The sequence below is a fragment of the Sorex fumeus genome, unplaced genomic scaffold (genome assembly GCF_029834395.1).
Source record: "Sorex fumeus unplaced genomic scaffold, SorFum_2.1 ptg000007l, whole genome shotgun sequence".
NCBI lineage: Eukaryota > Metazoa > Chordata > Mammalia > Eulipotyphla > Soricidae > Sorex > Sorex fumeus.
The window spans coordinates 3388622-3414319 of NW_026606064.1; the positions used below are offsets into that span (position 1 = coordinate 3388622).

Genomic DNA, 25698 nt, shown 5'->3' on the forward strand with positions numbered 1-25698 from the left:
ACCAGCGGTGCCGGTTCCAGTTCCATTTCCGGTTCCAGAAGTTCCGGTTCCATCTCCCTGCCCTGGAGTCTCCTCTCTCTCATTGTCCTGGGGCACTTGGCTCCATCCCTCAGCTTCTCCATCAATCTATAAAGACCCTCTCAGCAGTTCCTGACTCCTTTGTTCAGTTGCTCATTTTGAAAATTCATTCGCTGGAAAATGCTAAATGCACTTGCTTCCACCATGTGATGGAGACTGGGGATGGTGTCCGAGGCATTTAGTTTTAGCGCCATCTGCGTGCAGGACATGAACAAAGAGACTGTTTTGATCTCCCCAAAGGGAGTTTCAAGGATTGCACACTCAGGAGAGAAAGAACTGGCCCTTCTACATTGTTTGCATTCAGAGTGTTATATGCGTGGTTGGGAGTGATTTTTCACGTGTGTATATGGGGATTAGTGGCAGATAATGGTGCTGAATCAACTATTTTTGTGTAGGGGCTTGAGATATATTACAACAGGTAGGGTGTCTGCCTTATACACGACCAACCTGGGCTTGATCCCCAGCACCCCTGTATGGTTCCCCGAGTTCTGCCAGGAATCGCCCCTGAGTGTAGAACCAGAAGTAAGCTTTGAGCACAGCCATGTGTGGCCCTTCACCTCAGAAAAGAAATTCTGTTGGAGGAACTGGAGAAACTGGCCAGCAGGTTAGGATACCAACATGGTTCAATCCCCAACACCGCATATGGTGTCCTAGCATAACCAGCAGTGACCTTGGGTACAGAACCTCGAGTAAGCCCTGAGCACTGCCAAGTGTGACCCAACGGCCCTCCTGCCAAAAACACACACACCACAAGTATTAAAAAGAACTGTGATGGACCCATGAGGGCCTGTGTGGACAGACATGTGGAGGGAGGAAGGTGTCCAATGACAGAGTTCAACGGTCCCCACTTCTAAGGTGTATTCCCCAAACCATTCCCAGGAGAATGACTATCTCCCTGACACCCAGCCCCCATCCTCCCCATGTCCATGCCTCCTGCTCTCAGGGGGGAGTTGCTTCCTAGACAACAGAGTGACCCGCATCCTGCATCTACAGTTCTAGGTTCTGGCCTTCCCTGCTGCCCTGGTGCTGCGTCCTGGAGAGGGGACATGGAGAGAGAACCTGCAAAGGGTTTTTGGCTCCAAGAAGAGGTGGAGATGGATGTATCCAGAAGTTGAAGAGCCCTGGGTGGCAGGAAGCTTTTGATTTCTACATCACGAATCACGACCATCCTGTTATTCATCGATTGCCTCGAGCAGGCCCCAGTAACGTCTCCTTCATCCTAGCCCTGAGATTATATTCAAGGCTCTTTAGGAGAATGAGACCCATCATTGTTACTGGTATTTGGCATATTGGGTACGCCACGGGGAGTTTGCCAGACTCTGCCGTGTGGGCAGGCTACATTCAGTAGTCTGCCAGTTTGTCCAAAGTAGGAATGAGATAATAAGATGTCATAATAAGATGTCGCGCGCCCGCAAATGCAGCCGTGCGGTTGCGGGAGCTGGGGCCCCGGCGAGGACAGCCAGGCGCGGGGGCAGGAGACTGCACTGTTCTCTTCCGGGAGCTGGTTTTGATAGTCTCTGAGTCTTGGCCGTTGATGGGATTACACGGCACCAGGGGGCCAGTTGGTGGGTGTGACCCCGGCCTACTGGAATTTGGAGGATCTGGGTGGAGGATGCTCGGTCCCAGTCCACGTAGGCTTGGAGATCTCGGCCCCGGAACTCGTGTGGATTTGTCCCTCTGCCAGTACCTTCATGTGTGCGGAGATTTCTACATGGTGGTCTCCCAAGTGCAAAGAAGGGGTGCTGCTCTGGTATGAGTTCCCCCCATCCTGGGGTTTGGGATCATACCTGGTGGCACTCTGATGCAGTTTCTTGCTCTGTGCTTAGCAATCACCTGCATAGCACCTAGTGGTGGTGGTGGTGGTGGGGAGGGGTTGTCATAGTCAAGGCAAAGGGAGCCGCATGTGAGGCAAGTGCCTGCCCTCCTGCACTATTGCTCTGGCTCCTTTTCCACCATCTTTTCTTGGACTTTCACTTCAACCACTATATATTCACTCATTTGGACCTTCTGGTCTCAGGGTAGACTCTAGATTCAAATGCAACACTCCCAGGAGCAGAATACCTCTGGGAGACTGATTGGTTGAAGAATAGGTTTTATGAATAGAAAGGGAGAGATATTTGTAACAGTAGGTGTGGGGGGAGTGGAAGGACTGGGGATGGTTGTGGAGAGAAACTATAGAAAAGAGACAATGAAGGAGAGAATGCATTTCCCCCTCCCCAGGAGAACAGTATTTCCCAGGATCCCTGGTGGCAGAGGAGCCTGACCCATGCTGGCTACCAGTGCTGGAACCCCTGGCAGGTCTGGCCTCTGAGTGATGCCTGTCATATACCTCAGATGTCGGTGACCTGGGAGTCTGGTGTCTCTGAAGGCACAGCCAGAGGGAGCGGGTGTGTTAAACCAGGAGGTTTTAATTTACTTGTTACTGCAGCTAATTCTGGTATAACCTGATGCGTACAGAAAAGAAGGAGCTTGCACATGCTTCAAAATTTCCAAACATAGCAGAGAAGGCGAGAGCCCAGACTTAGGAATCCTAAAGCTCTGGCTTGGAGTCCCAGCCCTTCCCTTCCCATTTCTGAACCTTGACTGGCCTCCGCGCAGTGCTCTGACAGACCAGACTGAGTTTGATGCGCCCGAGGGGCGCTTTGCCCCTACTCTCCGAGTATCAGAGCTCTCTCGTGTGCAGACCAGACAGCAACCATGAGTGGGAGGCACGAGTTGGGTTTCAGTTGAGTTCCCGTGTATTCGAGATTTCTTTCTGACCCCATGGCATTCGGAAGAGCCCAGAGGTGCTGTGCCTTGGGTCTGCCCCCGTGCTGAGAAATGCTTCGCCCCCTGCTTTCTGTGACTCAGCACCCACCGCCCGAGAGATGAGCGAGCTGCTGGGAGGGGGTGCAGCTGAGAGGCTCCAATCTACATGTTTGCAGGTTCAGGAGGGACAGAGTTTCCCTGACAGAGACCAAACGTGCAAGTCTGGAGGATGAGGAAGGGCTGGGGAGAGGGTACTTCGGGGCACAGCTGCCCTCCTTGGAAAGTACCCAGTGTCCGGCCTCGGCCCTGCCTCCTAAAGGTGGAGTCAGAGTTGCTGATGGACATGGAGCCGGGCAGAGCTGGGCACGCTGCCTCTGGGTATGTGTTACCCCGCCGTTCTGGGACTGAAGGGCCTGAAAGCCGAGTGGTTAGTGATGGGCCCATGCAGGAAGGGGAGAATCTTATTCCTTCTTCCCTGGACGTGGGGGATCATTGGGGTGGGATCTTTACAAGTGTCGTGGCTTGATTCCCCCCCCCCTCACTTCTAGGGCTCTGTCCTGCTCTCCCACCTGCACCTTCCAAGGAGGGGCCGGCCCTCCTCCTGGGTGCCTCCTGGGCAGTCCAGACCTCAGGGCTCTGCCCACTCTACAACTCCCCAGATGGACTGACCATGAAGCTGGCAAGGCTGACACTGCAGGGCTGATCCCCTGCCCCGCTGACACTGACTCCTGGCTGGTTTGGAAAGAGACACCCCAAATCTGCTTCATGAAACTGCATCAGCACTGGCCACATCCCGCCCAGAGGCCGTTTCTGGATCCCATCCTCACTTTAAGGGAGCCCAGAAAGGGGATTGGGGACATCTGGGCAACTGCAACTGGGAGGGCATTTGGGCAATTGGATAGCTTCTTGTCCTTGCCCCTCCCTGAGTGTCAGGACATTCTTGAACTCTCTCTGACCACGGTGGTGTCCTGGACAAGTCACATTCCCTCCGGGGTCCCAGCTGGCATCTCTGGAAGCAGGAGAACAGGACAAGCTGGTTCTGAAGGTGCTTTAGTTGCTAACATGAGGGGCAGATGTCCTGACATGACGCTGTAGGGCCAAGGTCTGCTCAGCACTGCTGGAGCCTTTTGTCAACATTGGTTTGGGTTGGAGATTTGGGGCATTTTCAACCTGGCATGCTTGGGGGCCACTCCTGGTTGTATTCAGGGGACCCTGTGGGGCCAAGGACAGACCATGGACCTCCTGCAGGCAAAGCACGTGCTTTCTTGAGCCATTTCTGTGCCCTGCTGTTGATGACTCCGGACGGCTGGGCAGAGCGGGAACCGTGGTGAGGATGCCTGGCCTTGGCGAAGGGCTGACGCACCAGCAGGGTGGGGCCTTGGCAGAACACGGCAGAACTGTGGGGCAAGGCATGCCTTCTCCTGCCCTAGGGCAAGAGCTCCTAAGGACTCTTCCCTCACTGGTCTTGCCTGGGCTTCTGGGGGTGAGCCTGGGGTTCTCTCCCGGCAGAACTGAGCAGATTGGGGCTGAGCTGGGTGAGATCTTTGATGTCTTAGGGGTGAGGGGGTGTGGACTGGGCCCCAGCTCTCTCTCTCTCTTCCTGCCTGATGGACCTTGGGGCACCTCAACACAGGGAAACTAGAGTCTACGTGCTAGGACTATGCTAAGTTCCGGGATAACTGTGAAGGCTGCTTTGAGCCTTGGGAATCATCATTCCTATGATTATCTATTTTGGGGGGAGGAGTGATTCAGGGACCAGTTCCCCAGGGTCTTGGGGAGCAGGCAGGGCTGAGATAAGGGGTAAGGGTGGAACTGGTCTTAGTGGAGGGGGTTCTTTGGGGGTGCCGGGAAGCTCAGATACTGGGGGTCTTGACAGAAGCGCCCTTGCAGGCGACACAGAATGGGAGGGTCCCTCCCCCTCCCCAAATCTCTTCCCCCAAGGGGAGGCCTGGAGCCCCAAGGCCAGCACAGGGGCCCCAGGAAGAGGATCTAGTGGCCAATGGAGTAGGCCCCCGAATCCGTGGACTGCTTCTCCTCGGTGGCCTGGTCGCTGGGGAACACGGGGTTGGCTGAGGCGGCCACCTTGAGGGTGGTGTCGTTGACCTGTAGGCAGGACAGATGGCTCATGGTGGCCCGTCTGTGTGCCTGGCTCTTAGGGGTATCTCCCCACAATCCCCAATGTAGGGGATCCTGCCGGGGTATATCTACAGGACCCCCAACTCCTCTGGGACACCCAGCAGGTGTATACCCCACACCTAGGGAACTCCCAGAAAGGTGAAGCATGGGGTAGTCAGGCCCTGGACCCCACCCAGGGCCCTCCTCACCTCCTCAAACTTCTTGGCTTTGTACTGGTCAGCGCCCTTGAGGAAGTTGAGCAGAATGATGTCACACAGTACAGTGCCCTAAGGAGAAGGTGGGGGGCTCAGGGGACCAGCAGGAGAGCGGGCAACTGGGGGCGGGCGCTCAGGGGAGGTGAGGGAGGGGTGTGTGCCAGGGTGTCATCCAGGATGGCCGTTTCCTCTGAGGTAATTGTCCAGTGACTTCATGCACTGTCCCCAGATCCTGCCTCACAGGCATCCAGTGGGGACCACAGAGCGGGGACTTGGTCGGGGATAGAGGGATGACAAGTCCCTCAGAGCTGGGCTCTGTTCCTGATGCCTGGACTCTGCTCCCGCTACCCCCCCCCCACACACACACACACACACTCAGGTGCGCAAAGGGAACTTGGGAGCGGCAGCGATGCCTCCAGCAAATGAGGCAGCTGTGGAGGCTGAGGCCGTCCCGAGCAGGGCCGAGATGCTCATGATGGAGGTGGCTGCCGAGCCAGCAGCATGGCCACCCCGGGTGGGACCCTGCTGGCCAGCCAGCCCCCGCCCTGCCCGACCTCAACTCACCACTCCCACGGAGGTGAAGGCTGCCACAGAGCTGATGATAGTGGGGATGATGTTGAACTTGCCGGCCTGGATGCACAAAGACCGAGGCTGGTGAGGTGAGGTGGAGGCCGCCCGGCCCTGACCAAGAGGCTCAGGACAGCAGAAGGTTCCCCACAGCTGATAGGTGCCCAGCACCCACCCAGGACAGGTGAGGGTGTGGGGCTATGACCAGCTGAGGGTCTCGGTTCCAGCCAGTGGCAAGACCTGACCCCGCCCTACCAATACACACACACACACACACACACACACACACACACTGAGGAGCCTCTGCCCCCTGGGATGGGTCTGTGGTTCCTCCCATCCAGCCCAGCAGCTGGGGACTCACGTTCCCATAGACCAGCACGTCGAAGCGGATGCCGAAGGCCTTGAGGAGTGTGCGGTACTCACTGCCGTTCTCCATCTTGTAGTACTTGGCAAACCTGGAGGCCAGATGGAAAAGGGGGGGGGGGGGGTCCCACTGTGGCTGCCTGCCCGAGCCTTCAGGGTTCTAGAATCTCTGCGCCTCATGCACCCAGCAGCCCTGGACTCCAGCCTCACTTGATGATCAGCAGGTGACCTCTGGGTGGGGGAGGGGGTTCCTTCTGCCTTTCCTTCACCCTCCTGACATCTTCTTCAGTCTGAACCATTTGGGCATCCCCAGGCCTGGCTCGCTGCCCAAGTCCACCCCTGCCTGCTAGAGTCCTCCACGCCTGTGTGTGTGTATGTGCGTGTGTGTGTGTGGGGGGGGGTGTATGTGCGCGTATGCTCTCTGCTACCTGCCTGCTCTGCTTAACCTCTTTGAGACACTCTGTCACTGTGAGTGAAGAGAATTCAAACTACACTGTGGCTTCAGAGAGTGGCCCCGAAGACTGACCAAAGCTAAGGGTGTGGCCAGGGTTCCAGGATACAGCCAGGCCCGGACACTGCTGCTGGGCTGTCCCTGCTGACTGAATTACAAGACAAGTTCCTTTCATTCTGCCCTCGACACAAACTTGGCAACAGGATGTGACTACTCTATTAATTTCTTGGTGCAGAGATGATTGGGCCACACCCAGGAGTGCTCATGGGCTACTCCAGGCTTGGTGCTTGGGGGATCATGAAGTGATGAGGATTGCACCCAACCTCCTTCACTCAAAGCAGCTCCTCCAACTCTTCAAACCTTCTTCCTGGCCCTTGATGGCTCTAATTTTCAAACAAGGCTCCAAGGAGGCTTCCAGGTTTAATAAAGGCTCTGACACTCAGGGCCAGTTTCACTCAAGATCAAGGCTGTCTGCAAGGCCCTTCTCTGCCTCGACTGTGGGAGCCTTGGGGGTGTACTGGGGTTCCTGTGAACAACTGCCCAGAAATTTCCCTGGGCACAGCGAGGTGGGTGTTCTTCTGACATGCCTGGGGTAGTGATGGGACTTGCCTACTGTCTCATGGTGACCAAGCCTTAGACTGCACTGGGCAGGAGGCTTCTACAGGGGGAGCATTTCTGGCTCTGTCTGCCCTGGGCAAAGTGCTCCCATATGCAAAGCGCCACACTCTGGTTTCCTATTAGAGCTAGCTATGAAGTGGGCAAGTGCCTGCCTGGGGCAAGCATCCCAGGAATAAGGTGAGGTCTGAGCATGCCCAGAGGAAGAAAGGGCCTACAGTGCCCATGGCTTACAGGGACTGAGCACATCCTTTGCCTGCAAGATCCCCAAGTTCAATTCCTAGCATTGCACTGTCTCCACAACTCTGTTGGGAACAGCCACAGAGCACTGATCTAGGAGTAGCCCCTGAACATTATTGGGTGTGGTCCCCAAGCAAAAAGGAAGCAAATATCTGGAGGTCAGGAATGATAGATGGGGTGACTGACCTTTAAAAATATGGTAAGGGGGAGTGGCGTGGAGCAGTAGTACAGCAGGTCAGGGGCTTACTTTGCATTTGGCTGACACGGGTTTGATCCCTGGCATCACATATAATTCCCACTGGAAGAAGTGATTTCTGGGCACAGCCAGGTACGTGGCTCAAAAACAAAAACCAAAAACAAACCAAGAAAAACAAAACAAAACAAAACAAAACAAAACAAAAAAAACAAAAAAAACCCAAAGAAACAAAGAACCAGCGTGTAGCTCCCAACAGAAGCATCTCAGTGCAACCTCATGGGTAAAGCCCCCCACAGGGCCATTTTACAGGTGGGAAGACTGGCTCTGGAATGGAAGAATCTCTGGAATGGAAATTCTGAGCTAAGTCCAGGCCCTTCACCCAGAGCCATGAATGCCACATGGCCCCAGGTGCTACACAGCTGCTCAGGGCATGGGTAGAGCTTGCACATGCTCCCGTCACATTGGAATGTGGTCAGGGCCGAGGGCTGCTCACAGAGGGGCCGGCCCCACGTCTGCACTCCCAGCCCAGGGCTCCACCACCGACTCAAAGAACAGCGAGTCGACATCCTGGGCCTCCGTTCAGCGCGAGGGCTGGCTAAATTTATCTTCAGAAGGAATGTGCAGGGAACAGGGAGGAAAACCAAATCGCTTTTGGTTAGGCTCCAGGACCTGCCTTCCAAGAGGCAACAAGCATGATAAGATCATTATCTCACCAGCCACCCACCCTCGGGAGAGGCTTGGCAGGAACTGGTGCTCCTCTCCGGGCGGCAGGGAGGAGGGGGAGTGCCCAGGAGACTGAGGCTTAGGAAACAGTGACCAGACCCCCCCCGCAAATAAAAACCCACAAGAAGACTCAAAACTGGGGGAATCACTCAACATCTGAGCCAGGGGTTGGAGAGTTGGCACAATGGGCAGGGCGCTTGCCTTGCATGTGATCTACTTAGGTTTGATCCCAGCACCAGATGGGGACCCCCTGGGTCCCACCACGAGTGATCCCGGTGCACCTTAGCTGGGGAAGCCCTGATCATTGCTGCCCCCCCCCCAAAAAAAAACAAACCCGAAACCAAATTAGAGCCAGCTAAGTCCAATGCTGCTCTTGTTCTAGAACACGCCCTCTAAGAAAGGACGTGCAGATCTAGGCATGGTTCTACAGCTTATTTATTTTGGAGGGTGAGCACATCCAGTAGTGTTCAGGGCTTACTCCTGGCTCTGAGTTTGGGGGTCACTCCTGGTGGGGCTCATGGAACCATATTTGGTGCCAGGAGGGTTAATCCCTGTGCTATCTCTCTGGCCCCTCTAGAGCTTTCTGAGCCAGGGCAGGCCACTTTACCTCTCTGAGTTTGGCATTGGGGAGGAGCAAATATCCAGAGGGAGGAGTGCTAACAGCACGACCCTTTTCTTGGCTAATCCTAGGATCAGGATGCAGTGACATGGTGGTGTCTCCCTACGCCCTGATCATGACATCCTGCCCCTTGGAGAGGCAACCTGAGCAATAAGAACAGTCACCCGGGGCTGGAGCGATAGCACAGTAGGTAGGGCATTTGCCTTGCACGCGGCCGACCTGCGTTCGATTCCCAGCATCCCATATGGTCCCTGGAGCACCGCCAGGAGTAATTCCTGAGTGCAGAGCCAGGAATAACCCCTGGGTGTGACCCTCCCGCCAAAAAGAGAACAGTCACCCTTCGATCAGTACAGAAAAGAGTTGATCTCATCCCTGATCAGGGAAATCCAAATCAAAATGATACTGAGGCATCATCTCACACCAGTGAGAATGGTGCTGTTGAAGAAGGCTGGCAATGCAGCATCAGAGGAATCACCTTCCACAGGCAAGGGGCTTGCATGCGATCGACCTGAGTACGATCTCTGACACCCCATATGGTCCCCTGATCCTGACCAGGATAGATTCCTAAGCACCGAGCCAGGAGTAAGTCCTGAACATCACCAGATATGACCTCCCTAGCCCAAAGGCTAGTAACAATCAGGGTTTGTGGGCTGTGATGGTGAAGGGCCCCTCCCTCACGGCTGGCAACAATGTCTGGTTCAGTGTCTATAGAAAACTGCGATTCCACTTCCTAGCGTTCCCAAAACAGAAACACTCATTCAAAAAGATGCATGCCGGCTTCTGTTCCTAACCGTGCTGAGACCACAGCCAGGCTATGGAAACAGCCCAAGTGTCCACAGACAAATGAGTGGATCAAGAAGTTGTGGTGTGGATACACAATGGAAGACAGTGAAATCATGCACTTCACCACCACTTGGATGGGACTAGAGGATCTCACATTAAGCAAAGGAAGTCAAAAGAAGGACAAAGACCGGATACTCTCTCTCATCTGTGATATACAGAGTAACAAGATAAGGGAATGGACAGGATTAACACGGGCAAACCCGTGATCCTGGATTACGAAATGAGAGTGCGTGGGAAGGGAGGAGATGGGGGGAAAGAGGTGGCAGGTGGTTGGTAATACAGGGGTAGTGCTAAGGGGCCTGAACACTTGGGTGGTGTAGAAGGGAAGCGAAGGTATGTATCAAAAGCCTCAGAGCCAACACTGTTATAAACATGTATCCCGGGGCTGAAGTGATAGCACAGTGGGTATGGTGTTTGCCTTGAACGTGGCCGACCGGGTTTGATCCCTGGCATCCCATATAGTTCCTAAGTACCGCCCCGTCAGCAGTCATTCCTGAGTGCAGGACCAGGAGTAATCCCTGTGTATCATCGCCGGGTATGACCCAAAAAAGAAAAACAAACAAACAAACATGTATCCCAATGATAAGAATTACAATTAAAGGGTCTTTAGCTGGTAGGGCGTTTGCCTTGCATGCGGCCAACCCATGTTCGATTCCCAGCATCCCATATGGTCCCCTGAGCACCACCAGATGTAATTCCTGAGTGCAAAGCCAGGAGTAACACCTGTGCATCGCCAGGTGTGACCCAAAAAGCAAAAACAAACAGAAAACAAAAACAAAAACAAAAACACCACTCTAAATCACAATGCCTAAATAGTAAGTAAAGTAAAGGCCCTCCCGTTGATCGTCGATTTGCTCGAGCGGGCCCAGTAACGTCTCCATTGGAGACTTTGTTGTTACTGTGTCTGGCATATCGAATACTCTCGGTAGCTTGCCGGGCTCTCCGAGAGGGGCGGAGGAATCGAACTCGGGTCGGCCATGTTGGCCGCGTGTAAGGCGAACGCCCTACCCGCTAGCACAGCGGTCTGGAGCAATGCCTAAATAAAAATTAAAATAAAAGAGCGGCCCCTGTTGGTCCAGAGCAGTAAGTGGCCCCATGCTGTGCTCGGGGCTGAAGAATCCCTGTGGTGCTGACAAGCCCATAAAATTCAGAATTGTCACTGCTCCCATTGGACGTATGAAGCATCTTCAGGGAGGTTAAGTTCCTTGGTCCGAAGCCCCCAAACCAGGGCCTGGGAGACATGGCCAGGCCGTAGAGCAACAGGCCCAGCATGTGGCAGGACTGGGAAGGAGCCCCAACATAGCAAAAATAAATAAAATGATAACTCCAAACTGCTTCAAGTTCACATAACCAAACTCAGAGAGGGAAACTAGGATTCCAAACCAGGCGATTAAGTTATAGAGTGTAGTCAGCATTCCAGAATGTTCTATTTTGTGGCCTGCTGCCTGCTGGAGCCTGGCTAATTTCTTTTATTCTCCCGCTGGGAAGGAGGGGAGGTACTGGTATTTGCAAGGTGAGTCCCCATAGCCATATACTAGGTCTCCTCATCTCAAGAAGCAAAGTTAGTGCACTCCCACACCCCATTTTTTCACCGGATCTCCCCTGGTTCCTGACACCTCCCTGCCTGGGGCTGGGTTTCCTGACTTGGAAATGGGAGTGTGCCACTCAACACCTAGGCCTAGAGTCCGGGTCTGCTCCCAATGTGACCCAGCCTACTGAGCCAGGCAGGCAGCGAAGGGCACCCCAATGGTTAATGAGTTCTTGGGAAGTAATAAAACCCACTAGCCCCAAGGACCAACCTTGTGGACACAGGAACTAAGGCCTGATAAAACCTTTACTAGACACTAGCACAGACCCAGAGAAGGCTGGAACCCCCCCCCCCCCCCCCCCAGAAGCTCCAGCAGGAACAAAGGCCAGGAAAGGAATGTCAAAGAAGACTATTGACTGCTCCCTCAACTCTACCCCTTGGCAACCACCCTAGCAACAGACTCTTACCTAGCTAGAAAACCCCACCTGGGGGCAGTTTGAACAAAGGAAGCACTGGCCTATGCTACTTGAGCCCACGTGCTGCCTGAGTGTCATGGTTGCTGATGAGTGTGTGTGGCTCCCAAGCACATGTGTCACCCGCATCTCCTGTTTTGAGATGTGGACTTTCATACTTTCATATCTAACGCTGTGATATATGCTGGGGCTCCCTCTTCATGCTGGAGAAGTCCATGCGCTCTCTCTCTCTCTCTCTCTCTTCTCCCCCACCCCACCCCTTCCTCAGAACTTCCAAATATAACCCGTTTTTACTTCACTACTCATCTGTTCCTGAAATTCTTTTCTGAGAGGCAAAGGTGACAGACCCCGAAAGCCCTGGGTAAGCTCTAGGACCGGCCCACAATGGACCCTTATGTGTCCTAGACTTCCTCAGTTGTCCTCGGTGCAGCAGAGGTGGAGAGAAACAGCAGATTCCCTTCTCAAGGCTGCCACCTCTCTTCTCCCTATTTCTCATAAGTCACCCAGAGACCCCGCCAGCATCATTGCCTCCCCAGGGAGTGAGTGATACAGAACCCCTCAAAGTGATGCCCCTCTGGTATAGTTTCTGCCCCCACTTCACAGTCATAGATCTCTGTTGCTCTACCCCTAAAACCCTTTACCAACTCCTACTCATATGGATATTCCTCAAAAAAGGGAAAATTCTAAAAGTAAGACTGGATCTTTCGTTTGACCCAGCTGCCCTGTTTCGGGGTATCTAAACCCCCAGACACAAAAACAATAATTCCAAAATACATATGCATGGGCTGGAGCGATAGCCCAGTGGGTAGGGCATCTGATTTGCACCCTGCTGACTCGGGTTCGATTCCTCTGCCCCTGTCAGAGAGCCCGACAAGTTCTGAGAGTATCTCGCGCACACGGCAAAGCCTGGCAAGCTACCTGTGACGTATTTGATATGCCAAACACAGTAACAAGAAGTCTCTCACAATGGAGACGTTATTGGGCCCGCTCGAGCAAATCGATGAACAACGGGAGGACAGTGCTACAGTGCTACTCATCCCTAAGGGTTAGCGTGGTGACCTTTCATTCATTCTCATCCCTCCATTCCTCCCTCCAAGAATCCTGAGCACACTCTTCCTCTGCACCAGGTACTGCTACAAGCTGGACAAGCGCCACTCTGGCGAGAGGATGGTAGGTTGACTCCTCACCCAACTGGGTTTTTAAGTAGGTAAAATCAGATCTTAGGGCTGTGAGGCAGAGGGGAGGCACTAGCTTGAAAAGATCTGGGCCTGGGACTGGAGCGATAGCACAGTGGGTAGGGTGTTTGCCTTACACGTGGCCGACCCAGGTTCGATTCCCAGCATCCCATATGGTCGCCTGAGCACCGCCAGGAGTAATTCCTGAGTGCAGAACCAGGAGTAACCCCTGTGCAACGCCAGGTGTGACCCAAAAAGAAAAAAAAAAAAGATCTGGGTCTAATCCGGCATATCCAGGAAGGCTTCCTGTGAAAGGTGCCTGGAGAGGGGAGAATTTAAAGGCTGGGAAGGCCAGAGGCAGGGGTGGAGTTCCTGACTGAGGGCATGGCCCGTCCTCTCCTGGGAAAGGATTTGGAGATTCTAAAGGTGCTGGCTACAGAGACAGAGATGAATGAAAGCAGTGTGGCTGGTAGGGCCCATTGGGTCCATCTCTTTCCAGCCTCACCCTCAAGGATGTGTCTTTTATAGCTGAAAAATGTCCAGGGTTGGGGGTCAGAGAGACAGTGCAGAGATTAAGGTACTTGCTTTGTACCTAGTCGATGTAGGTTCAGTCAATACCGTCTCTCCCTATATGGCACTACTTATGGTCCCTAGAGCCCTTTGGGAGTGATCCCTGACCACAGCAGCAGGAGTAAGACCTGAGCACTGCCAGATGTGGCCCCCAAAACAAAACAAACAAAACATCAACTATATATTTAAAAAAAAGTGGGGGCTTAATACACTATCCATGGTGGTGTATTAATACCAGAGAAATGAGCAGGGGCTACCAGTTAGGCGTGCGTTTTCTTCTCCTCCAGAACAGAGTGGAAGGAGATGCCTTGGTCTACACCCCTCTCTCTGCTGAGACCCACCCCTCTGTCTGCTGCTGCAGCCCCTCAGAGAACGGCTGGTATTTGAACCACTGTCTAGAACGGTGCCACATCTCCTGAGTCTCTCTATGACCGAGGTCCTGGTTAGGAAATGCTCCATGCAGGGAAGTGGGGGGTTACAAGGAGCTTCTCAGATTCCTGACAGCTTGCAGGTGAGAGTCTGGGATGTGGAGACCTCCAGCTTTCCTCAGGCTGACTACTGTGTTTCTCTCGAGTGACCCTGCTTCAGGGGGAAGTTGTTTAAGGGGATAACTCCATGCTATTTCTCTCCCAAACAGGAAAACTTAAGACCTGGCAGCTGAGCACTGCTAGGTGTGGTCCCCAAATAAAACAAAAAAAAAAACAACCAAAAAAAAAAAACACCGTAATACTCAGAGTAGGTATGAATGGTGGGGCCCCACCCCTGCGGACAGGAAGAAGGGAGAAGGATGGAGAGTGACATATGCGGCTCAGTCGCTCTGCTAGGGACCCGCAGGAGGCCTCTGCACCCCTCTGCATCCCTCCACCGGGGAACTGCACCAGCAGCTTAGTGGGGAAGCTGGTGGTGCCACAGTGAACCGTATGCTATTAAGGCTAGCGTGGCCAGAATTGTTTGACACAACTCAGGGCACACTCCTGTGGCACTTTGTCTCAGTTTCCCCAAAGCGCGACATGGAGATACAGGTTTGCCCCCGCTATCCAAAGCGGCGTGTTGCCATGAGAGCTTGTGTAAGCTGAAATGGCCTTGAAACGGGGACGGAAATACCATTACTTTATATGGAACGCTTTTTGAGCCTTCCCAGACCCCCTAAAATAACCTACCAAATCACACAGAATCACACCTAAACCCTAAAACAACCCTAAGGGAGCGTACAAGCGGGAACGAGATGACACAAACACAGCTGGGAGAGTTCCCGGTTGGAGGGGTTGTGGAGCAGGGGGGCAGGGGCGGGGGGGGGGGGGCAGGGAGAGGCACTTTGTGGCTTCTCTGTTGGTGAAACGCATGCTGAACTTTGCTAGCTCTGATCCTTGCTCTTTGCTTTAAAAATGGGAATCATGAGGCCGGAGCAATAGCACAGTGGGTAGGGCTTCTGCCTTGCACGGAGCCGACCCAGGTTCGATTCCCAGCATCCCATAAGGTCCCCCCTGAGCACTGCCAGGAGAGATTCCTGGGTGCAGAGCCAGGAGTAATGGCTGAACATGGCTGGATGTGACCCAAAAAGCCAAAAAGAAAAAAATAAGGAAATCCTAACTTTAAAAGGATTCTATCAAGGTGTCAGGCTGGGAGCTGGGGGCCTGGGAGAGGGAACCTTGGGACACACTAGTGGGGGGCAGGTGGTGACACTGGTGATGAAATTAATGCTAGAACACTGTATGCCTAAAACTCAATTATGAATAACTGTAAATCAAAATATTTAACAAAAATTATTTTAAATAAAAACTTTAAAACAATTTAATTTTTAAATAAAAATTTTAAAATGATTTAATTTAAAAATAAATTTTTAATTAAAAAAAGAAAATTCTGGGGCCAGAAAAATAGTGTAGTGGGGGTAAGGCACTTGTCTTGCATGCGGATGACCTCAGTTCGATCCCTGGAACCCCATGTGGTCCCCTGAGCCCTGTCAAGAATGATCCCCTGAATGCAGAAACAGGAGTAATCCCTGAGCACTGCCAGGTGTGGCCCCCCAAAACAAAATACTACTAATAATAATGAAAAATTTATGGAAATAGAAAAACGGAAATCCTGGGCTAGAAATAGCATAGGGATTAATAGGGATTAGCACTTGTCTTGCATGTGGCTGACCTGGGTTTATTACCTGGCACCCCAGATGGTCCCCCCCAAAGCCCACCAGAAGTGACCCCTGAGCACCACCGGGTGTGGTCTCCACCCACCCACTGCAAAACAACAACAAATATGTTGGAAATCCTCTTTGGATTTCTCTCACTTACTAAACACAGGGGGTTGGAGCTATAGCACAGTGGGTAGGGTGTTTGCCTTGCATGCGGCCAACCCAGCCGACCTGAGTTTGATTCCTTCACCCCTCCTGGCAAGCTACCGAGAGTATCTCACCCACACAGCAAAACCTGGCAAGCTACCTGTGACATATTCCATATGCCAAACACAGTAACAACAAGTCTCACAGTGTTACTGGCCCGCTCGAGCAAATCAATGAACATCGGGAGAACAGTGCTACAGTGCTATTAAACACAGGTACCAAGGTGGGTCTGTCATAAACGTGGCCTCGGGCTGTGAAAGTCAGGCGGGGAGTAGCAGTTGGGGGTCGTGGGGGCCGCTGGCTGCCCACAGTCCCTGGCACAGACTTGTCAAGGAGAGACCAGCTACTGACCACAGTACCTAGCTCCTTCCGCCGCAGGCCTGCCGGCCACTGCAGCTGCAGCTGGACTCTAGGCCCACAAGAATGCAAGGTCTGTGTCCCTCTCCCCCCCCCCACACACACATATGAGGACTCAGTGCTGCCTCCATGGTGGAGGAGAACACGGCGGGGTTGAGCTGAAAAGACTCCGCCCCCCACACTCACACCATCAGAGCACCCCCACATGTGCCCGTGAAGGGATCAAAAGCCTGAGCTGGGGTAGGGCTGGCGCTGGCATCTCTCCCGGGAATACGCAGGGAGTTTGTGTGCGGGTATGCTGTCTATGTTTTGGGGTCCTGGGGGGCCTCACAGGCTGGCCTCCATGGCTGTGCTTCTGTCTGTCTGCTTTCTCAGGGGCATGGGGGGGGGGGCAGATGGTGGAAGAGATGGAGTGATTTTTCCACCACTGCTTCTGCCTGTGACTGCTGTGATCCCAGAGCTCAGACCAGTTTCCCTTCCTCCTCTTCTCAGCTCTCTGTGCTGGGGGAGTGGGGGGGGGGGGGGGAGGAGGGGAGGAGGAAAGGGGCTTGGTGCCCCTCTACAAACCCTAGCTGAGAACGCCTTCCTCGCGGGACCTCCTTGACGCACTATTCCCTGATCAGACAGCTCCCACACCCCAATTCAAGACTGAATTGTTGGGGCTGGAGCGATAGTAGAGCAGATAGGGCGTTTGCCTTGCATGTGGTCGACCCAGGTTCAATCCCTGGAATCCCATAAGGTCCTGTGAGCACCTCCAGGAGTGATTCCTGAGTATAGAGCCAGGAGTAACCCCTGAGCATTGTTTTTCCCTCTGGGGGCCATACTCAGCCAGGCCCAGGAGCAACTAACGGCTTTGTTCTCAAGAGTCAACAGCGCTCACAGGACTAGATGTGGTGCTGGGGATTCCAACCAGGGTCTGCATAATGCAAGGCAAAGATCTTTGCCCCTGGACTATATGTCTGGCCTCCATAGGACTAAACTATTCTGAGGCCTGCAGAGCTAAGACACTCCGAGGTGTGTGCATATGCGCGCGCGCGCACACACACGCACACACACACATGCTCCCTCACGCACGGGCAGCGATAAAGAATGAGTAAGTACAAACGTCAATTACCATAATAAATCATTTGTCAGATGTGCTTGTGTGGGGCAGGGTTGACGCTCGGCTCTGAAGTGAGAGGTCTATAAATAATAGTGCAGGCTTCAGCAGCTAAGCTTCCCAGAGCCCTTCCCCAGACACCCACGTGCATTATTCAGACTTCCAGAGCTAGAAGGAGTCTTGGTGAGTCTCTGATAGAGGAGGAAACCGAGGCTCACAGAGGGACTTGGAAGGCTCAAGTGTGGCCAGGACTGGATCCCAGCCTGCACGGCTCCTGAACCCCAGGAATCCAGGCCTTTGGACCTCACTCCAGCTTCACTGTATCTGTTCTTGACTTGCCCAGAAATGGTTGCTTTTTGGATTTTTTTTTTTTTTATTTGTTTGTTTGTTTGTGTCACACCCAGCAATACTCAGGGGTGACTCCTGGCTCTGTACTCTGGGATCACTCCTGACGGAACTCAGGGGACCATATGGGATGCTGGGGATCAAACCCAGGTTGGCCACATGTAAGGCAAATGCCCTCCCTGCTGTACCATTGTTCTGGCCCGGTCATATTCTGTTTGTGTAAACATATTTCACTACTTGGCTCAAATTTTTCACTTCCACTCTATGAAAAGTCTCTGGATTCCAGGGCCTGGTCCCATTTTTCCCCGCCATCATCGAGCACTGGGACAAGAGTGTCACACCCATCTCCAGGGTGGCCTGAAGAGGCCTCCCTGTCTCAGTTCCTCCTGCTGGTGGCGATGGGCTTCAGAGCACAGCCCGCTCTGAGCTGACACAGGCTGTCAAAGGACACAAGAAGGTTTTCTGTCCCCCCCAGTACAAATCCCTTGGAAGCACTTAGATATCTGTTTCGACACGACTCGTGTTCCCCGAGAGGGGTGGAATCCCTTCCTGCGGCAGGGACACGGACACCCCGTCTTCCTCGAGAGGGGCGGGAATCCTTCCTGCAGCAGAGACCTGGAGGCGTGCCAGCAGCCGGGAAAATAGCAGCCGTCAACCTGCGGGATCCGGCTTGGACTCGTGAAGGAAAACGCGGGCCCGGAATTTGGGTTTCCAAGCGTGGGGCGGTGGTGTCGGCAACGCTCTTGCCTGGTGGGAAGTGACTTCTGCCAGCTGAGATACACGTTTCCAGTTGATTTTACACGACGGGGAAAGAGCTCCTGGCAGACTCGTGGTGGGGTGGCACGCTGCCGGCAGGCTGGGGTGCCTCCCATTCTAGGAACATGGATCACGTTTGAGCTTCGAAGGCACTTGTCAATTTTCTCGGGGTGTGGGTGGGCGGCTGTCCCAAGGGGTCCCTGAGGAACCCCAAGGGCCACTTCCAGAGAGAGTGATGCCACTGGGCCAGACGGTTCAAAAAGAGGAGCCTGGAAATGAGGTTCTGTGGGGCTGGAGTGATAGCAAAGTGGGTAGGGCATTTGCCTTGCACACGGCCGACCCAAGTTTGATTCCCAGCATCCCATATGGTCCTCCAAGCACCGCCAGGAGTAATTCCTGAGTGCAGAGCCATGAGTAACCCCTGTGCATCTCCGGGTATGACCCAAAAAGAAATAAAAAAAAAAGAGGTGTTGTTTGGGGGCTGCTGCAGTGTTTGGAGTGCCCAACGACACCAACGACAGCTGCTGGTGCTCGGTGGATGTGAGGGATCAAACTTGGGGGACCTTGCACCTGCCAGGCACACATCCTTGACTCCTGGGCTAGCTCCCTCTTCCTTTATCTTTTAACGGGTTGACACTGGTGGAGAGCCGATGGCGAGTCACACTTGGAGACGGCTTAATTAACATCAATGATGGAGCGACAGCACAGCGGGTAGGGAGTTTGCCTTGCAAGAAGCCAACATGGCCGACCTGAGTTCGATTCCTCCGCCCCTCTTGGAGAGCCCCGCAAGCTACTGAGAGTATCTCACCCCACGGCAGAGCCTGGCAAGCTACCCGTGACGTATTTGATATGCCAAACACAGTAGCAAGTCTCACACTATTACTGGGCCCACTCGAGCAAATCGATGAACAATGGGAGGACAATGACAGTGACAGTGATGGTACTGGCATCAACGTGTGAATCAGGCTGGGAAAATTGAGTGGACCCAGAGCCAAGAGTCAGGCTACCAAACTTCTGCTCTCAGGGACACAATTTGGCCTTAGTTTCTTCATCTGTGAAATGGGAGTCACCATCCTGGCCAGGCCAGATGCTAGGCTGAGGCTGTGGGGAGTTTCAAGTTCCAGCAAAGTGCACTGAGCCAAGCGGCCTCAGGGAGTAACAGGAAAGCCCGGGCACTTGGATCTCCAGATCCAACATCTCTGTCCAGATGGTACTGGGATATAAGCAGGCATGCATGCAAGGCGTGTGCTTGACGACCCATCCATGTCCCCACCATCAAAAGTCCCTTCTCAGAGAGCACCAGATGGTCCACAAAGAGCTCTTGCTCAGTCCGGACTCACTGGTAAGTGCTCAAGGAGGGCCAGCCCTCGACGCTCTCCCAGTCATGAGGGCTGCTAAGAGAGCCGTGATGGAAGAAAGGGGGTGTGGATTCAGGTCCACTGAACCCCTCTCACGTCATCGGGGAGTAATGAGGGAGGGACGGAGGACAACTCGAGCCCACGTGCCTCCCCCAGAGGAAGCCTTCTGGGGCCTGTGGAGAGACAGCACGCAGGCTTCTGGAAGGGGAAAGGTGCAGACTGGGGAGACAAGGATCCGCGCCAGGGGTGCACTTTGCCTCAATCTCCCGCCAAACCCGGCCCGAGATGGTGCCGGAGGCGCGTGCGCTGCAGCCTGGAAGTGGGGCGGGCGCCAAGTGTCGGAGCTTGGAGGAAGCGACTCTGGGGACGTTTCCAACGCCAACCATCACTAGAAACACCTACAGCACGAGGAACATCGAGCAGCTGAACAAGTGTTTTTTGTCCCAGACAGCAAGGAGAGGAAATCCAAAACTGTGTTGCCTTTTCGTAGCAAAACTGTCTTAGGCGCTCTCAGGGGAGAAACCAGCCCAGCCTACCACCCTCGCCTGCTTTATCTCCGTCTTCCTATTTTTATAAACAACGTGACAGAGAAAGGTGGACGTTGCAATGTGGTGGGTTCTCTGCTTCTGGGCACTGAATGGGGTGGATTTCAATCAAGCTGTGTGATTTTGTTGTTGTTGTTGTTGCATAATTCAACATCTCTCTTCTGGACAGGGAGCACTGTCCAGAAGGCCAGGTGTCATTCGTGGAGATCCTCAGTTGCTTAGGCTTTGAGGTGCTAGTGATTCCTGGAAGATCATGGGGTGTTGGGGATTGAATGGGGGGTTGGCTGGAGACTAACCCAGTGCCTTACGCCCTGGACTATCTCATTGCCTCAAAATCATAGCAATGTCCTTCTGGGCCTCGCTGGGTGACAGGATGGGGAATGGGAAGCGATCTGGGAATCCTCTCAGATCCAGGCATGAAAGGGTTTGGCCAACCTACTAGCTCTCAAGACTTTGCCTCCTAAGGCTAAGGGTGTCTAATGACCTCCCTGGGTGTTCTGGAACTGCATACCCTGTGGAGAACAAAGCGGTGCAGAGAACAAAGGCTGGAAGTGAATGCACCCAACCTCCCCCTTGACTGTCTGGGGTGCAATTTCCTGTGAGGAAGCAGGACTAGCCAAGAGCGGAAGGGGGTGCCCCCATGTTATTCCCACCCACGCTGCTCTCGAGTGGGTTCATGACCGCATGGGGAGAGGGGTCTATGTACCTTCCTAGGGCCTTAGGAAAGCAGAGAAATGGCCCCGCGGTCACTCCTGTCCAGGATGATTCTCAGATGACGGTCCACAGTGTCATCAGGAATAAGAAGCAAGGAACACTCTCCTAAAAGGGGACCAGGGCTGCGTTCTCCCCAGTGGGGCTGGTCAGAACTGTCCCCATGGCCAGTCCCTGTCCCTACACAGCCTCAGCCACCCCCTTTCTGCCTCATGTCACCACTCCGGTCACATCAGACTGTCAGCTCCTCTGTCCCCAGCATCCGGTCATCCACACTGTGTCTCTGTCTCCAGTGGCTGCAGGACTGTCTGTGTCCCTTGGAAACTGCCTTTTCATCCGAGTGTCTCAAACATGCTCCTGAATGGCGTGTGCCACCTGCTTCCGGCAGGGACCTGCTAGGGACCGTGTTTCTTATTGATCCCTGTTGCTCCCTCTGCCTCCACACAGTTACCTGTGAAGGGTCGCAGGCCTGCCTGGGCCTGCCCGGGTTCCCTGCTCACCCTCACACACAGGGACACGCAGGAGCTCACTAACCGCCACACGCCACTGTTCATGTGCGCTCACAGCCTGTCACTCTTCTGTGCCCTGGCTAAGGGCCTGCTCCTGGGAACCGTGGGATCAGGTGGCAGGGGGCGGTGGGGGAGGGAACTGCTGAGGGGTGTCTGATCACCTCTGTGCCCTTGGAATGACTCTGAAGTCCTCGAGAAATGCCACACCGCATATGGGAATAAGCCCCCCAGTCACCTGATCTCAGGGAACTTGGGAAGAGCCACAAACCACACCAGGGGCTGGCACTGGGGACATGGAAGCAAGGCCTGTAGCAGACGCCTCGAGAGCCCCTCCACCACTGTCCCTCCCCCCCACCCCCAGCACTACCTGGTATGGCCCTGGTGGCCCCCAGCCCCCACGCTGCCGAGCCTGACACTAATGTCCAGCCTGGGTGGCCAAGTATCCCTGGATGCCTCCCCCCGCCCCGACACTTCTTCACACCCCTCCTCCCCAATATGACTGAAAATAGATCCACTGGGCGAAAAATGCCATGTTCAAGCCTAAAATGCCATCTTAGCCACACAGACTAAAAACAGAGACAAAATAAAAGCCGCCGGGGGACTGGTCAATGGTTGGACCTAACCACGAGTGTGTGGGGGGGCTAAGGGTAGGTAAGATAGAGATCATGGTCATGGTCCTCCCGTTGTTCATCGATTTGCTCAAGCGGGCCCAGTAATGTCTCCATCGTGAGACTTGTTGTTACTGTGTTTGGCATATCGAATACATCACGGGGAGCTTGCCAGGCTTTGCCGTGCGGGCGAGATACTCTCGGTAGCTTGCCGGGCTCTCCGAGAGGGGCGGAGGAATCGAACTCGGGTCGGCCATGCTGGCCACTTGTAAGGCAAACGCCCTACCTCTGTGCTATCGCTCCAGCCCAGGTAAGATAGAGAAGGATGACAAAATTAGCTGGGAATGATCAGTCTGGACAAGATCTAGGGGTTAGAGGTAGGTAGAGGGATGTTCTTTATAACCTTTCAGTATCAATACTGCAAACCACAATGACCAAAGAGGAGAGAGAGAGAGAGAGAGAGAGAGAGAGAGAGAGAGAGAGAGAGAGAATAAGGGAGGGAAGGAGGAGGGAGAGGGGAGGGAGAGAGGAAAAGTGCCTGCCATAGAGGTGGGCAGGCTGGGGGGTGGGGAGTGATGGGAGGGAAACTGAGAACACTGGTAGTGCTGGGAAATGTACACTGGTGGAGGGATGGGTGTTGGAACACTGTATGACTGAAACCTAATCATGAACAATTTTGTATGGGTCTATCTCACAGTGATTCAATAAAAAAAAATTAAAACAAACACCGAAATGCAGATGCAGGGTATAGAGCAAAAGTCGTGGGACGGTGCACAAAGAAAGAATCATTTCTGGGCCAGAGAGACAGTTCAGGGGCAGGGTAGGGCACTAGTCTGGCAGGTGGCAGACCCTATTTGACCTCCAGCACCACAAATGGCCCCCAGGACACCACCAGGAGTAGCCCTGGAGGACCACTGGGTGTGGCTGATTCCCTGCAAGAATAATTTTGACAGTGGCACCAGGATCCCCCGAGCCCAAGTCTATGACATCATCAGTCTCAGGCCGAGGCAGGCCAGCTTGTCCACAGCTGTCCACAGCAGGAACCAGCCAGAGTGGACAGGTCACGGGGTCAAGCTGCCCCTGGCCTCTGAGATGGGAAGTAAGAGTTGGGAGACGGTGACCTCTAAACTGCACGCATGACCTTGGGCAAGTCCTATCTCAGGATGGGGGCTCCACTTCCGCACCCGCCCAGTCTCCAGGGGGCAGGGGAGGGGGGGGCTTCACCAGCTAAACCTTCTGGAAAGCTCTGACTCGGCAGGGAGGACCACGACAGGTGGGGCCAGGGTGGTGCTTGGAAAGGAGCCGCAGAAGCAATTAGTGAGGGAATGTGGCACTCCCTCCCTCCTTCTCTCCCTCCCGCGTGGGCACTGCCTCTGGATGGCCGCGTGTGGACTGGAATTTGGCTGCACCGGGCTCCGTTCCCTCTGCAGCCAACGCAGCAGGCCCTGGAGAGAAGTGGGCCTCTTCCCGGCTGGGAGGCAAAGCCCGGGTTGGGGGGACAGGAAGTCACTGAGCACTGAGCCCGGAGCTGCTGGGAGACGCTCTGCCTCGGGGTCTTTAAGGAGAGAGGACTGGGTCAGCCACAGTGGCGTGTCTTCCTGGAGGTCAGCCAGGTCGATGGGCCTTGGCCTCTCTCTCTGCTTGAGGGGAGGAAAATGTCCCAGTAAATGTGTTTGCACCCAGGCTCCCTGGCTTGAGAGTCTGGGGAAATGCACGGAAGCCTGCGAGAGTCTGGGCTTCCTGGCTTGGAAGAGGGAGGAAGGCAACTCCTGCCTTCCAGGGTGGAAGAGAGACCCTGAGCCCAGCAGACAATGAGAGAACTTGGCCTGATTTCCTGCAGCTTAGAAGCTTCAGACTGGAGCAATAGCGCAGCGGGTAGGGCGTTTGCCTTGCATGCGGCTGACCCAGGTTCAATTCCTCAGTCCCTCTCAGAGAGCCCTGCAAGCTACCGATAGTATCTCACCCGCGTGGCAGAGCCTGGCAAGCTCCCTGTGGTGTATTCGATATGCCAAAAACAGTAACAACAAGTCTTACAGCGGAGACGTTACCGGTGCCCACTTGAGCAAATCAACGAACAATGGGAGGACAGTGCTACAGTGCTAGAAGCCTCACAGAATTCCCACAGTGTCTCGTCTTTCCCCTCCTTGCTGAAACTTCTGCGTGGTGGTGGCGGCAGGCCGCAGCCTTGGGCGTTAGATTAGCTTAAGGGCCTGGTGATGCCAGCAGTCTGAAGGCGGTGGGAGGTGGGGGGAAAGGAGGAGGGATGGATGGGTACACCCCACCCCGGAGGGATTTGAGAGGAGCAGAGCCCTCTGCTGGCCGTGAGAGTCTGAGAGTCAGAGAGCTCCAGCCTGGAAAGTTCTAGAGATGAAAGGGGGGAACTGGGCCAATGTCCCGTTTGCACTGGGCCTTTGGGGACAGACGTGAGGGCTCTGGCCTGGGCCAGACCAGCCCCTTATCTCCCCGCCCCCCCACCCAGCAGTTACAAGCACGGGGCCTCAGAGAGCTCAGCCTGTCACCCCGCACGGAACCTGCACACTGGTCCCATACGGCAGCGCCTGGACTCGGTGAGGCAGGGGGTGGGAGTGGGGGGCTAGTTTCAGAAGCTGGAGACAAAGACCAGTGATGTCCTGGGACTGTTGGACACTGGGGCCAGGGGCCACCGTCTTTCCTAAGCTTTCCTGCCAGATACAGCATTTCGGGGGACAGCGGGTTCCCCCCCTGGCCAGAGGGGAGTTCTGAAGACGAAAACCTGCACTTCAGATCTAGAGAATTTTATTAATGTGTTGCTATTTTAAGGCACCATACAAATATCCTTTGTATTGATTTCAGTGTGATGTACCAACTGGAGAAATATGCCAATTTCTGCCAGTGAGCCAAACAGTATTTTTAACCTACTTTAAAATATGTGTTGTTTCCTATGATTTTTTAAAGTTTAGAGTCGATTATGAAAGCACTTTCAATTTTAAAAAATTCTTCTTTCCCGAGGATATACATATATGTATATATATGTATATATTGAAAATATTCAATATCAAGTTGAATGGGGGGGGGTAGATAATACCTTTTACAACTGCAGTTTCTTTTTTTGGGGGGGTGGAGATTGTTATTTGTGCCTCTTCCCAAGAAGTGCTCAGCGGGGCTGGGGGCCACTCCCGGTGACATTCGGCCAACCATGACCGATAGTTTCAATGCTAGGATTTGCAATGCTACGAGCCATTGTTGCGATACCCAACAGTGCCAGGAGCATGATGTGATGCTAAGGATTAAACTCAGGGCCTCCTGCACATAAATTAGCACAAGCTCCAGCCCTCTGAGCTCTCTTCTGGCCCCTTTCCTTATTATTTCTCTTGCTGAGGCCTGCCATCATGTTAGACGCTTCCTCCACAGCAAAGGACATCTGAACACAGAATGCAGTAGAATCTGACGCGGTCACCTTAGTCCTGACCATTGTGTTTTTGGGCCATCTAACTTGTCTGGTGTGCAACACTGTGAAACCAATCAGAACCCTCCAGAAGCGCAGCATCTTCTCAAACCAAGGGAGGAGACCCACAGT

General features: G+C 53.9%; 1 protein-coding gene across 1 annotated transcript in view; it reads right to left on the reverse strand.

Annotated features, from left to right (window-relative positions):
* Positions 1 to 4815: 4815 nt before the first annotated feature.
* P2RX3 (purinergic receptor P2X 3) overlaps positions 4816 to 25698 on the reverse strand; it is a 31756-nt gene continuing 10873 nt past the window's right edge. The window contains exons 9-12 of the mRNA XM_056132949.1: positions 6085 to 6178; positions 5721 to 5786; positions 5151 to 5228; positions 4816 to 4929 (exon numbers count right to left, since the gene is read on the reverse strand). Coding sequence (XP_055988924.1) covers positions 4816 to 4929; positions 5151 to 5228; positions 5721 to 5786; positions 6085 to 6178 — 352 coding nt within the window. The remainder of the gene's footprint in view (positions 4930 to 5150; positions 5229 to 5720; positions 5787 to 6084; positions 6179 to 25698) is intronic.